Here is a 14,349-nt window from a genome sequence, read left to right as displayed (position 1 = left end):
ATTACGTAATTTGAAACTGCGCGTTGTTGGCGCACACATTTGGAGGCAGAGGCCTGGGCGGAGGGCTGTTCTGCATCCTTGGTTGCTAGGCGACGGGAGTTTGGCAATCCTTTGGCCCGTTGCTGTGTACCCGCACGTCCCCCCGGGAAAAGCGTCTATAGTAACGGGATCTAGAAGTGAGTGGAGGGTCCATTCTGCTGTGTCCGGTGACGGAGTGGGCTGTGACCTCCTGCATCTTCACGACCTAGGAGGTGGGGGCTGTCAATGAGAGTGTATCTAACCACAGTATAGAGGTAAGGTAGTGACAGGTTACAGGTAATCATAGGTAGTCAGTAATCACAGGTTTTATCATATATGCAAGATGGTTGGAAATATGTCAGTCACCTGAAGACCTTGTGATAAGAGAACTGGCATTGCTCATTGTTTTCATTATTATTTAACTAGTAAAGAGTTAATATGTACAATAAGATTCAGTGTTAAAGTGTGTGTAATTGAATTATATTTTTACTACCTATGTAGTATGTTGGTTTGTTTTATTTCACATTATGTGTGTTTCACTTTGTGCTGTATTTTAAATTTTATTCTTGAAAATATTACCAGTTTTATCATGGTTGCCAACGGTTTGTCAATAAGTAAAATAGAGATCTGTAAAATTTGTACACCCTAATGACAGTACTAATCTACATGTATCATGCCATGCCACCACAATGGTTTTGTGTGTGAATAGGGTGATAATGTCCTTATGTTTAATCCCTGACCACTCCCTAATTGCACATCCTGTTGCAAGACAGATCCTCCTCTTTCATTGCTCCACATCTGCCACACCATTCTGCAAGTCCTTACACTGCCACCCGTATCCTCCAGAATACAAATTACTCACCTTCACCCAGGGCCGGATTTCCCGCTAGGCACCCTAGGCGACTGCCTAGGGCCCAGCGGTACCTAGAGGGCCCTGTCAGAGCCAACGGTGAGCGGGGCAGGCAAGGCAGAGGGGCGCTCCCCTCCGCCTGCCATCCCCCTCTGTCTGCCGGCATAATGCCGAAAAGAAAGAAGTGAAAAAAAAAAAGAAGTCAGCTGACCGCTCGTCGGGAGTCTCCTCTCCTTTCTTACTGAAAATGATGTCGGGCGTGATGACGTCACTCCCGACGTGATTTTCAGTAAGAAGTGGCGAGGAGCACTGACTGAGCAGAGAGGAGGAGCAGCGGCAGCGCGCCATCGAACGGAGAAGTAAACAAGCAGAATAGAAGGTAAGTTAACTAAAGGAGGGGCACTGTCCGAGGTATTAAGGGAGTATATGAGGGGCATGATGGCAATAATATGTATATGGGGGCATGATGGCAATAATATGTATATGGGGGCATGATGGCAATAATATGTATATGGTGGCATGATGGCAATGATATGTATATGAGGGGCATGATGTCAATAATCTGTATATGGGGGGCATGATGGCAATAATATGTATATGGGGGCATGATGGCAATAATATGTATATGGGGGGCATGATGGCAATAATTATAAGTAGCAGATGGGCATGATGGCAATAATAATAAGTAGCAGAGGGGCATGATGGCAATAATAATAAGTATCAGAGGAGCATGAGGGGGCATGGTGGCAATAATAAGTATCAGAGGGGCATGATGGCAATAATAAGTATCAGAAGGGCATGAGGGGGCATGATGGCAATAATAAGTATCAGAGGGGCATGAGGGGGCATGATGGCAATAATAAGTATCAGAGGGGCATGAGGGGGCATGATGGCAATAATAAGTATCAGAGGGGCATGAGGGGGCATGATGGCAATAATAAGTATCAGAGGGGCATGAGGGGGTATGATGGCAATAATAAGTATCAGAGGGGCATGAGGGGGTATGATGGCAATAATAAGTATCAGAGGGGCATGAGGGGGCATGATGGCAATAATAAGTATCAGAGGGGCATGAGGGGGCATAATGGCAAAAATATGTAGCAGAGGGGCATGATGACACAAATGTGGAAATAAACAAGGGGAGCAAAAATATGGAGGGCACAGTGTGATGATGAAGGGAGTACAGTGTACTAAAGGGGAAGTGTGAAGGAGGAGCAAAAGTGATCAAAGTGATGAAGTAGGGGACATTTTTTTCTCTTCTGTACTTCAACTTATTTGGCCAAATACATTTTTTGTAGGAGGGAGCTGTGAGAGCTTACACAGGCCCAGTATGCTTGGACTGGGCGTGCAGGGACTGAAGTGACATCATACAGAGGATCAAGGTACAGTGCGCAGAGTTGGACCAATATTATCAACTGTCTGGGACTGAAATAACCTTTCTTTTCATCAGCAAACGTGAGTAATGAAAAGTAATCATTTTAACAGATTATTGAAAAAACTCCTATTATTTAAATGTAATTAATTAAAGCTATGTATAACATTATTTGTGCTCTGTTTTATGTAAGGATTCAATTAAAAGTTAATATTTATTGGTATATCATTGTCTGCACTATCTTCTCTAGTAGGTATTAACAGTTAATATAATCTATGCTTTAAAAAAAAAATAAAAAAATGCATTCCTATGGATTGTTTCACTGGGGGGGGCGGCAGGTGGGGGGGGGGGGCCCAAACCAGTATCTTGCCTAGGGCCCTATGAGGTCTAAATCCGGCTCTGCCTTCACCTACAATGCCCTCAACAACACCACCCCTTCTCCTGTGCTGCTAAGATTTCTCCTGTGCTGCTACCCACTGATGGAATTTCTATCCATGGCCAATCAGACTCTCCAGTTGCTTTTAGATCTTGAACCGCAGTATGACAACCCAACTCTCTATTAGAGCTTAATTTACCCCAATCTATACACCAAGACTAGTGCACCCTCACAACTGTCTCCACTCAGAGCCACACTCGTCTTGTTTCAGATGTGCCCTCGTCCAATTAAATTGTACACTCTGCAAAGTAGGGGGTGTAAATGCAGTTTTATCCATGCAGGGAAAATATTGGCTGCTTTTGCATGTAATGCACAAATACTGGACTGCTTTATTTTTACACTACAACTTAGTTGAGGTAGGACTTGCTCCCTCCCAAATCCTCATCTATCTGTACATTTTAAAATTGCCGCCACAAACCCCCGTAGTGCAACATTGTTTTACATTGATGTAAAATTGCACCTTCTGGCTGGATTTACATCCAACTCTAAATGGTGCAAACAGAGTTTAAACCCCAGATCCTGTGCTTACAAGGTGATGTGCATTAATGTCCTTTCTTATTGAATTCTATTCGGGTTTTTGGTCATTGTCTTCCTTTGGTCTTTTTACCTTATGTGTTTTATCATTTTATTCATGCACTTTTGGGACCCTAAGTTCCCTAAATTTAATTCATTATTTTGTATTTGTTTTGAAATAATTTTTTTTTTTTTACTCTAAAATAGTATAACATATTTTAACAAGTCTTCATGAAATACATATGAGCTTGTTATAACAATAGGAACATCTTTACAGTTGCTCCTGTTTGCGTGCGCTCCCTTACTGAGCACTGACTACGTGCATATGCCCCCCCTGTTCTGACCATGAAATCGTAGGCTGTCATAAGTGTCCTTTGTGCTCGAAGATGAATTGCTTACATTTGTGTACTCTGTGCATGCCCAGAAATGGACTATATGCCACAGCAATTTATGCAAATACACAAAATACGGCTCATATCAGCTTATGTTCCTTAATGAATCAGGCCCATTGAAAGGAACAGCAACTTCTGACATTATAACGTGTGTCTTGAAGAGCTATCAGTATAATTGAATTTAATTGTTACTATTTCATGTAAAATAACTTTTGCTTAAGCTGTTCGACTAAGTTGAAATTGTCCTTATGCTAACAAATCATAATTACCTCTAACGGAGTCAAAATATAGCTTATGTATTATCCGCTACCTCATGCTATTATTGCTAGCTCATGACCACCCATGGAGGATTATGCTTCATCACATTCATGTCACTGTTATTATGTTTCTGTCATTATATTTATTATACTCATATGTGTCATATCTGTCAGATGATTGTCCGGTGCTACACAATCTGTGGCTCCTTATAAATAAACAATGATGAAGATAATGATGATGATCAGGGCCCTTTACTGTATGTAACGCTGACCTTGTTCTCTGCAGGTTCTTGCATAGAAAGAATGACTGCCGGCTCTATATGTGTGCCGCAGATTATACCGCTTCGCGTTCCTCTTCCTGGTAAAGGGAAATGTGAAGTAGACACCAACACACCAATTGAAATAAAATCAGGTATGAACAAAAGACCACTCAAGGCTGACCATTGAACCTGTCTAAAAAAACATCTCTCACGTTATTTTAGTGACCTATTTAGTGCTTGCTTAATTCTGGCTGCAACCTCTGCCCCTTCTCTCTAACAAAGGATAAATATATTTATATTATGGCAGAAATGTGGGAAATGATGTAGCTTTCTGTTCGGTACCCACACACTGAGACCCATGGAGACGTTCTTCACTCTGCTTTCTTTTTCTTCTAGCAGTTTTAAACCAATCAAATCTCATAACTAGACTCGGTTAGTTTCAGGACACCAACTTATCCAGTTGTTTTGAGAGGTGTCTTAATCGTGCCTGATGTTTAACTTGCTGCATTATTTTCGATATATTTATTGGTTTAACTTATCCGATTTTATGTCAAGTCCTAACCTCCATCCAAATAAGTCTTCTCTTCTTCCCTTCTTCCCTGTTTCTATTTCATGCACTGTTATAACAATGCATGTTTATTCATTTTTACTCAGTGTCAATGTCTATGGCCGTATCAGCATTAAAAAGTACATTGAAATTGCTGTTAAATAAATACGTTTATGCATTTGTGGATTTAATATTGCTATAGGTGCTAGTGCTTGCCAGTTAGTTCCCTATTAAAGCTAAGTTGGACTACCAGGAGCCTAATGTTGGCCACACATGTTGCAATCTGATCTTTTAATGTGATATTTTTTTTTAATCAAATTGTTAAAGAATTTGCACATATGTCTGCGGAAAGGTTTCCAATACAATGAAATCTAGATGGCTAATTTGATAGATAAGCCTATGGCTTTCAGTGGAAAATTACATACAAAAGGTTCAGATTAAATGGTAATATTAAAATGGTAAATACAAGATAAAAAAAACAAAGTTACAATGCAAATGCATTGTTTTTCATCTTGTATTTACCATTTTGTTAGTCTACTCTTTGTTTGGTCTTAATAAATTTGCTCATTTAATTACTGTTAAGTTGGAAACTATTTTCTCTGATTCATTTGGTATTCCTTTGTATATATGTCTGTGTAGATACATGTACATTTATAGACAAATATGTATATCTGCTATTTTGTCATTTAGTCTTTATACATCCACATATTTTGTCGATCATAATCTGATTATAGATTGTTATTTTGGCTGTGATGTAGCCCACTATAACTCGTCCATTTATCCCAAGGGTCAATGAGTGCTTAACCATTAAAAAACCTTGTAAGCTCCAATGAGGCAGATTCGAAACCTTGTAAGCTCCAATGGGGTAGGGACTAATGTGAATGACAAATATTCTCTGTACAGCGCTGCAGAACTGGTGGTGCTATATAGATAAATGATGATATCAAAATTGTAATGTGTTTGAAGCAATTAGTCGTTTCTTTACTTAGACAATCTTGTCAAAAATCATCAGATTTTAAAGCATACTTGCCAACTCTCCCAGAAAGTCCTGGAGACTCCCGAAATTCGGGTCAGTCTCCAGGGCTCCCGTGAGAGTTGGCATTTCTCCCGCACCCTGGAAGTCCCTTGTTAAAATGGCACGATTCACAGAGAATTGCCCCATTTTGGCCCGCCCCCCCCCCCCCCCCCGTGAAAACGTCATTTCCGTCCCGGGGGCGTGGCCAAAATGACACGTTTTGCAGCCCCGCCCCCCTCTCACCCCTAGTCACGTCCCTCTCCCGGAAACAAGTTTCCGAGAGTAGGTAAGTATGTTTTAAAGTAAATGCCTATGATATTTTACAGGAATTTTATTGATTTTTCTGAAATAGAGAAAATATAATGTGTGTGGTAGTTTACAAGTCCTCCAGTGGAGCAGATAATACAGTAATCTTATCGCCAGTGAGTTCTCACACATGGAGAAGTTTCACAGTACACCATTGCTAATGACATAAGTGTGTCGGTCAGTTGTATGTTATTTTCATAAGAATTACAAGAATAAATCACATGTATATGTATATAGTATCCCTACAAGAGGGTCTGTTCCACATTTATCCATAAATGATGCATATTGGTGACAGACATGCTGTGTGACTTCTCAGCAATGTTCTCCTACACAACATTGCTCTTTTAAAAACCTGTAACTATATTCATTACATTTCCAGACTCGCCAAATGTGTCCATATTCTATACACTGGACGGGAACAAGCCAGAGCTATTTAAGAAAGTTGGTCACACAGAAAATACCACTTTGAAGTATCGAGGTCCATTTAGATTGCCTGACGGTAAAATAACTGTTAAGGCTGTGGCTGTAACTAGGTAAGTGACCATTCTGTCATTAGTAAATTGCAGCTAATAATCATATGTAAAACAAAATCTTTCACAATTCAATTATTTCACATGTAACATGTTAGATACCACATATTTGTAAATTGAAGAGAAATATAGTGATTCTAATTCTGTGTGGATTAAGGCTCTGTCAATTCAACTCTATGGGCTTAGGGAAATCGTTAGGGAGTAGAATACTGTATTGATATTTCCTCCATTAATATTCCCTTTGTAGAGATGGCAGAGAAAGTGGGACGGTGACAAAGGTGTTCATTGTAGAATACATTCCTCCAGATATAGACTCATCAGATGAAGACAATGATGAGAACTTCCTGAAAGACCTCTCTAAACAGGTAACATATGAAGTTGAAGGATTGTTGTTTTGTTCTGCTTTTGTGTGTTTAATGAGGATCAGAGTACATTTTTGTTATCAGTTAACAATAATCATCTCCTGCTCATTCTGATGTCCCCAGTCTTGATGTTGTCACACATAGAACAACCTTTAGCCAACAAGTTTATCAGCATGTTGGCAACACAGGGTATTTTCTTAGATGCGTCTGCTAGTCTTGTGGGAGGGAGACGTGTCCACTCATGTGATTCTATAAATGAAGCCGTAACGGGTTATGTTATGATGTGAGGAGGCAAATCACAGACTGAGAATTATATATTTTTCATCTGCGCAGAGAAGTGATATAAATCTACTGTCCTACTGATGTAGAAAGATTGTGGTGTCAAACACACCTTTACTTGAAGTTCATGCTTCCAAGTTGTTGTATTTAGATGTAGTTTCTATCAGATTTGGCCATACATAGACCAATATGGCTAAATCTGAAAGATCTGTATGTTCGATGGTCTGGTTGATGATGCGACCTGGATCTAACAGAGATACAATATCTCGGTCTGACGAAGATGTCATACAAGGTCAGAGGCAACGGTACACGTGGCGACTTGCAGCCAATTTTGTCTAAAAAGCCCAATTGACTGTCTAATACCACTTTCATACTGCCGCCCCGGCAATATCCCGGGTTGTTAACCCGGGATATTGCCGGGGCACAGGGCAGTATAGATTAGAAGATTCCCGACCCAGGTTTTAGAGAAAAAAAAGTGTAAAAAAAGATTTTAATTAAAAAAAAAATACATAACAAATGTTTACTTAACTTATTTTCAGCCAGCGGTGTCTCCGGTGCGTTGCCGGCTGTCAGGGGGACCTCTGGGTACTAAAATGACGTCATTTCTAATGGACTAGAAATGACGTCATTTTAGTACCCAGAGGCCCCCCTGACAGCCGGCAACGCACCGGAGACACCGCTGGCTGAAAATAAGTTAAGTAAACATTTGTTATGTATTTTTTATTAATTAAAATCTTTTTTTTTTTACTTCCCAATTTTTTTTTTTTACAGTATGAATGGTGAGACCCGGGAATTACACGGGTTGCACCATTCATACTGCAGGCGAGTGGGGTCCAACCCGGGAATTACCCCTCGCAAAATCCCGGGTCTAAGTCCCGGGATTTTAGAACCGGGATTTTGTGGTTGGACTATTCATACTGCACCAAGACCCGGGTTTTTCAGCGTGCCTCTGCAAAAACCCGGGTTTTTGGTGCAGTATGAATGGGGTATAAATTGCAGCATGTAAGGGCACATTTAGTCTGGAAAAATCTAGCATCCAAGTGTATTTATTGCTTCAAAGGATTATTTCCCTGAAATAGTAAAGTTAGTGATAGGAAGGTTAGAGACAGTTTACTTAATCTGATTAATTTTAATTTTAGTAGTAGTAGTATAAATTTAATGGAATCAATCTATAAATTAAATGGAATTAATTTAGGAGAGTCTATAATGAAAAAAGGATTTGGGAGTGCTCATAGACAGTAGACTGGCAATTGTGCTCAATGTCAAGCAGCAGCTGCAAGGGCAAATAAAGTATTGGCATGCATAAAAAAGGGCATAGATGCAAGGGAAGACAGTGTAATTTTGCCACTGTATAAATCGTTGGTAAGACCATCTTGAATATGCAGTACAGTTCTGGGCACCACTCTATAAAAAAGATAATTTGGAACTAGAAAAGGTTCAGAGAAGGGCGACAAAATTGATAAAGGGTATGGAGTCATTAAGTTATGAGGAAAGGTTAGCCAGTTTAGGCATGTTTACTTTAGAAAAGAGGTGTCTTAGAGGAGTTATGATTACTATGTACAAATACATTAGGGGTCAATATAGAGAACTATCATGGGAACTTTTTATCCCAAGGACCATACACAGGACACACGGTCATCCCCTAAGGTTAGAGGGGAGGAAATTTCACAACCAGCAAAGGAAGGAGTTCTTTACAGTAAGGGCAGTCAAAATATGGAATTCACTGCCAGGGAAGGTTGTGATGGCAGATTCAATAGATATGTTTAAGAAAGGGTTAGACAAATTTTTAGCGGAAAAGTGTATCCAGGGATACGACCGTTAATTAAAATGAAGGATAGTACTGGATATAGGGTAAAAATAGGACTGCAATATTGGGTCTTGGGGGGATTTTCACAATTGAAACAGATTGGTGGTTGCTTACTCTGGATCAATTTCAAGTATAAGTGCAGGATCGCAGGAGATCCAAAATAGGTTGAACTTGATGGACTGGTGTCTTTTTTCAACCTCATCAACTATGTTACTATGTTAGTTATATCTTTGTTACAATGTATACAAATCCAATAGCTGTACTACAAGATAGTGTAAACTCAAGATGGGAATCACTGTCATTACCTGTACATAATTAGCTGCAAGAATGTGGCCTTTTCTGGTGCTTATTTATGTGACTACAGCACATACAGTACATATGCTGATAATATGAACAGAGTTGTACAGTCCTGTCCAAATTCAAATTTAAGTTGGTGTGGAAGACCTTATCTAAATGATGTAATGTGAGTGTAGGGAAGTTCTCTGCATACCTGTGAAAGCTTAGAGGACTCCCCCAGTATTTGTAATTTAATACAGATACTTGCAGGCCAATGTCTAAATTTGCAGGACAAACAGTGGTAAATATCTGTATTCTTAGAACATCGACAATGTCCCGTCTCCTGCCAAGACTAAACAGAAAGATGGCATATTACAGAGATCTTCGGCTTTGGATGATACCGCACAAAGCAATAAAGGTAAATGTTTATAATAATGACAAAATAGAAGCTCATTTGATCCAGAATCTAGTGAGTGGGTGCACATTTCTCACTCTATGGGGGAGATTTGTTTGGTGTGCGAGTAAAAATGAGCAGAGCTTCCAGCCATAACACTGTCTCGTTGTTCCCCCGCTGCCTTATCACTCACTTCCCGCTTCTCTCCACTACAATGGATTCTAGTTCTGAGTTCACTAATTCTCATTGAGATTAACTGAAGTTTCTTCTGTGTTTTCCAATTGTACTTTCATGCAGATATACAAAATTGCCCTCTACTATCTATGAAGGCATTATGTGTACTGACATCTAATTATTTAAAACCCAAAAGTCCAAGGGAACTTAAAAACCTAATTACTCACTGATACCCCTTTCACACCAAAATACCAGGTCAGACACGGGATAATGAACACGGTTTCAACCTGTGTTTCAGCCCTTAATAATACCCCTTTCACACAGAGGCATGGATCCGGGAATAACCCAGATCGCTGCCATTCACACTGGACCCGTGTCTGTCTTGTATTTTCTAGTTGAGCCTCTCCAAATCAGCTGCTTTTAACTAAACCCGGGTCGAATAACGTGTGAACACCTTTCACACAGAAGCATATCCAGCTCCAACCCGGGAATAACCCTGGTCATGACTAGGGTCGTCCCATTTACACAGACACGACCTGGGTTATTCCCAGGTCCATGCCTTTGTGTGAAAGGTGAAAGATATAGGAGCACCACAATAACAGATAAGAATATGAAAATACATACATGCTTACTATATATGCGTGGACCAGTGACACAAATTACATAAATTCCTGCCCTAGTGTGTCATCATCATCATCAACATTTATTTATATAGCTCCAGCAAATTCCGTAGCACTTTATAACTGGGAACAAACATTAATAAAACAATTCTGGCTAATAAAAAAAGACATAGAGGTATGAGTGCCCTGCTCGCAAGCTTACAATCTATGGGACCATGGGAATTTGAAACACAAGGGTATGTGCTTCATCAAATTGCACATTGGACCAACTGGAATGCAAATGTAAAAAGTATTGAGTGGGCTGTGTGATCAGTCACACAGCAATGTTGGTCACAGGGTTGATGTATTGTGTTAGCTGTGTAGAGGGTGGTAATAGGGTAACCTAGGGAGATTAAGATGCTGGTTGAGGAATATCATAAGCTTGTCTGAAGAGGTGGGTTTTCAGAGAACGCTTGAAGGTTTGAAGACTAGAGAAAAGTCTTACTGTGCGAGGGAGGGAATTCTACAAAGTGGGTACAGCCTGAAAAAAGTCCTGTAACCGGGAATGGGAGTGGACGAGAGAAGCAGATCGTGTGCAGAGCGGAGGTGTCGAGTTGGGAGATAGTTTGAGACAAGTGAGGAAATGTATGTCGGTGGAATTTTGTTGACGGCCTTGTATGTTAGTAGAAGAATTTTATATTGGATTCGTTGAAAAACAGGTAGCCAGTGTAGAGACTGACAGAGTGGCTCAGCAGAGGAAAAACGGTTTGCAAGGAAAATCAATCTAGCCGCTGTGGGCAAAGTTGTAAGGGTTTAAGTCTGATTTTGGGAAGACCAGTAAGGAGGGAATTGCAATAGGTGATGCGGGAGATGATGAGTGCATGAATTAATGTTTTTGCAGTGTCTTGTGTGAGATATGTGCGTATTCTGGAAATGTTCTTTAGATGTATGTAACTTGATTTAGATATAGAGTCGATGTGGGGATAGTTGTGAGTCAAGGATTACACCTAGACAGCGAGCTTGCGGGGTGGGATTTATGGTCATGTTATCAACAGAAATAGAAATGTCAGGCAGGAAGGTACTGTTTTTGGGTGGGAATATAATTAATTAAATTTTTTAAAGATTGAGTCTCAGTTGGCGAGAAGATATTCAAGTTGAAATGGCAGAAAGTAACGCGAGACAACACAGATGGTGAGAGATCAGGAGAGGATAGATAGATTTGTATATCATCCACATAGCGTTGATACTGAAATACAAAGGAGCTTATTAGTTTTCCAAGAGAAGTGGTGTAGATAGAGAATAGCAGAGGACCTAGGACTGAGCCTTGTGGTACTCCAACTGATAAAGGAAGTGGAGCAGAGGTGGATCCAGAGAAATTAACACTGAAAGAGTGATGAGATAGGTAGGATGAGAACCAGGATAGGACAGTGCCTTCAAGACCTAGAGATTGTAGCGTTTGTATGAGGAGAGAGTGGTCAACAGTGTCAAATGCAGCAGAGAGATCCAGGAGAATTAGAAGAGAGTAATGACCTTCAGTTTTTGCTGTGATGAAATCATTGACAACCTTGGTTAGCGCAGTCTCTGTGGAGTGTTGAGAGCAAAAGCCTAACTGAAGAGAATCCAGAAGGTTGTTTTCTGTAAGAAAGTGTGTGTGAGGCAATTCTCTCAAGAAGCTTGGAGGGGCACGGGAGCTGAGAGATGGGGCGGTAATTTGAGAGATAGTTTGGGTCAGAATTTTGTTTTTTCAAAATAGCATGGGTATGGAGTGGCTGAACAAGTAGTAGAGTAGGCTGATTAAACACAGGGGATGTTGCAGGGAAAATAAACTGGCAGATAAAGCAAACTTTCATGAGCTGAGTAAGATCCGAGTCCAAAACAGTCTTCTTGTGGTGAGAAGCTTGTAGCCAGAGAGAAATGAAAACATCAGGAGTACAATATGGAGTTTTAGGTGAATACTGACTGTTGTCCTTGTGTAGCTGTGATAATAGAGAGAATGTTCTTCTCCTGTTTAACTGCGGTATAACTCCAAATTATGCTATTTAATTTTTTTTATACTTGTAACTATACACTTAGTACTGTGCAGCCATAATATAATGAATATTTATGGTTAACAAACACATGTGATCAGTGTTCTTCAATCAGGCCCTCAGTAAATTCCCCCAACAAACACTAGCAATAAAAGATTTAAACAAATAAACAGTGAAAAGACATCATATCATTATAAATAAAAATGCACTTTTTTAATAGAGTCCATAATGTTCATGGTGTCCATAAATGAATTCTAATTTCTAAGCAGTCAATCAGTCGTATGAGGTATTACCTGCAAAGAAAACAGGGAATTCATAACACATCATTAGTATTACGTCCTAAATGTTTTGTTGCTTAAACGTCTCCTTTACTAGTGCATTTTACTTTCAGGTTATGAAACAGATGGGAGAGCCAGCCACAGATCTATGACCGGTCCAAGATTTATGAATAGCCGCCTAGGGAAACCAAGCCAAGAAGAGGAACCAGTGTCTGTGCCTCAGACCCAGAGATCTCAGGTATAGTGCAGAGTGGGTATCTATGCTTCAGACGCAGAGATCTCGGGTGTAGTGCAGAGTGGGTGTCTGTGCCTCAGACCCAGAGATCTCAGGTATAGTGCAGAGTTGGTGTCTGTGCCTCAGACCCAGAGATCTCAGGTATAGCGCAGAGTGGGTGTCTGTGCTTCAGACCCAGAGATCTCGGGTGTAGTGCATAGTGGGTGTCTGTGCCTCAGACCCAGAGATCTCGGGTGTAGTGCATAGTGGGTGTCTGTGCCTCAGACCCAGAGATCTCGGGTGTAGTGCAGAGTGGGTGTCTGTGCCTCAGACCAAGAGATCTCGGGTATAGTGCAGAGTGGGTGTCTGTGCCTTAGAACTAGATATCTCAGGTATAGTGCAGAGTGGGTGTCTGTGCCTTAGAACTAGATATCTCAGGTATAGTGCGGAGTGGGTGTCCGTGTCTCAGACCAAGAGATCTCGGGTATAGTGCAGAGTGGGTGTCTGTGCCTCAGACCCAGAGATCTCAGGTATAGTGCAGAGTGGGTGTCTGTGCCTCAGACCCAGAGATCTCAGGTATAGCGCAGAGTGGGTGTCTGTGCCTCAGACCCAGAGATCTCCGGTATAGCGCAGAGTGGGTGTCTGTGCCTCAGACCCAGAGATCTCAGGTGTAGTGCAGAGTGGGTGTCTGTGCCTCACACCCATAGATCTCAGGTGTAGTGCAGAGTGGGTGTCTGTGCATCAGACCCAGAGATCTCGGGTGTAGTGCAGAGTGGGTGTCTGTGCCTCAGACCCAGAGATCTCGGGTATAGTGCAGAGTGGGTGTCTGTGCCTCAGACCCAGAGATCTCAGGTGTAGTGCAGAGTGGGTGTCTGTGCCTCACACCCATAGATCTCAGGTGTAGTGCAGAGTGGGTGTCTGTGCCTCAGACCCAGAGATCTCAGCTATAGTGCAGAGTTGGTGTCTGTGCATCAGACCCAGAGATCTCGGGTGTAGTGCAGAGTGGGTGTCTGTGCCTCAGACCCAGAGATCTCGGGTATAGTGCAGAGTGGGTGTCTGTGCCTCAGACCCAGAGTTCTCGGGTATAGCGCAGAGTGGGTGTCTGTGCCTCAGACCCAGAGATCTCGGGTATAGTGCAGAGTGGGTGTCTGTGCCTTAGAACTAGATATCTCAGGTATAGTGCAGAGTGGGTGTCTGTGCCTTAGAACTAGATATCTCAGGTATAGTGCGGAGTGGGTGTCCGTGCCTCAGACCCAGAGATCTCGGGTGTACTGCATAGTGGGTGTCTGTGCCTCAGACCCAGAGATCTCGGGTGTAGTGCATAGTGGGTGTCTGTGCCTCAGACCCAGAGATCTCGGGTGTAGTGCAGAGTGGGTGTCTGTGCCTCAGACCAAGAGATCTCGGGTATAGTGCAGAGTGGGTGTCTGTGCCTTAGAACTAGAT

At 41.5% G+C, this 14,349-nt stretch overlaps 1 protein-coding gene across 1 annotated transcript in view; it reads left to right on the top strand.

The window, feature by feature from the left end:
* The first annotated feature begins 36 nt into the window (after positions 1-36).
* The window catches only part of DZANK1 (double zinc ribbon and ankyrin repeat domains 1), a 43,592-nt gene continuing 29,279 nt past the window's right edge, over positions 37-14,349 (top strand). The window contains exons 1-6 of the mRNA XM_075203813.1: positions 37-293; positions 4,125-4,250; positions 6,346-6,499; positions 6,744-6,861; positions 9,542-9,638; positions 12,806-12,930. Coding sequence (XP_075059914.1) covers positions 4,142-4,250; positions 6,346-6,499; positions 6,744-6,861; positions 9,542-9,638; positions 12,806-12,930 — 603 coding nt within the window. The 5' untranslated portion in view covers positions 37-293; positions 4,125-4,141. The remainder of the gene's footprint in view (positions 294-4,124; positions 4,251-6,345; positions 6,500-6,743; positions 6,862-9,541; positions 9,639-12,805; positions 12,931-14,349) is intronic.

Source organism: Mixophyes fleayi, chromosome 3 (genome assembly GCF_038048845.1).
Source record: "Mixophyes fleayi isolate aMixFle1 chromosome 3, aMixFle1.hap1, whole genome shotgun sequence".
In the NCBI taxonomy this organism is placed as follows: Eukaryota; Metazoa; Chordata; class Amphibia; order Anura; family Limnodynastidae; genus Mixophyes; species Mixophyes fleayi.
The sequence above is the reverse complement of the archived record's forward strand: the minus strand, read 5'-3'. Positions and strand labels throughout refer to the sequence as shown.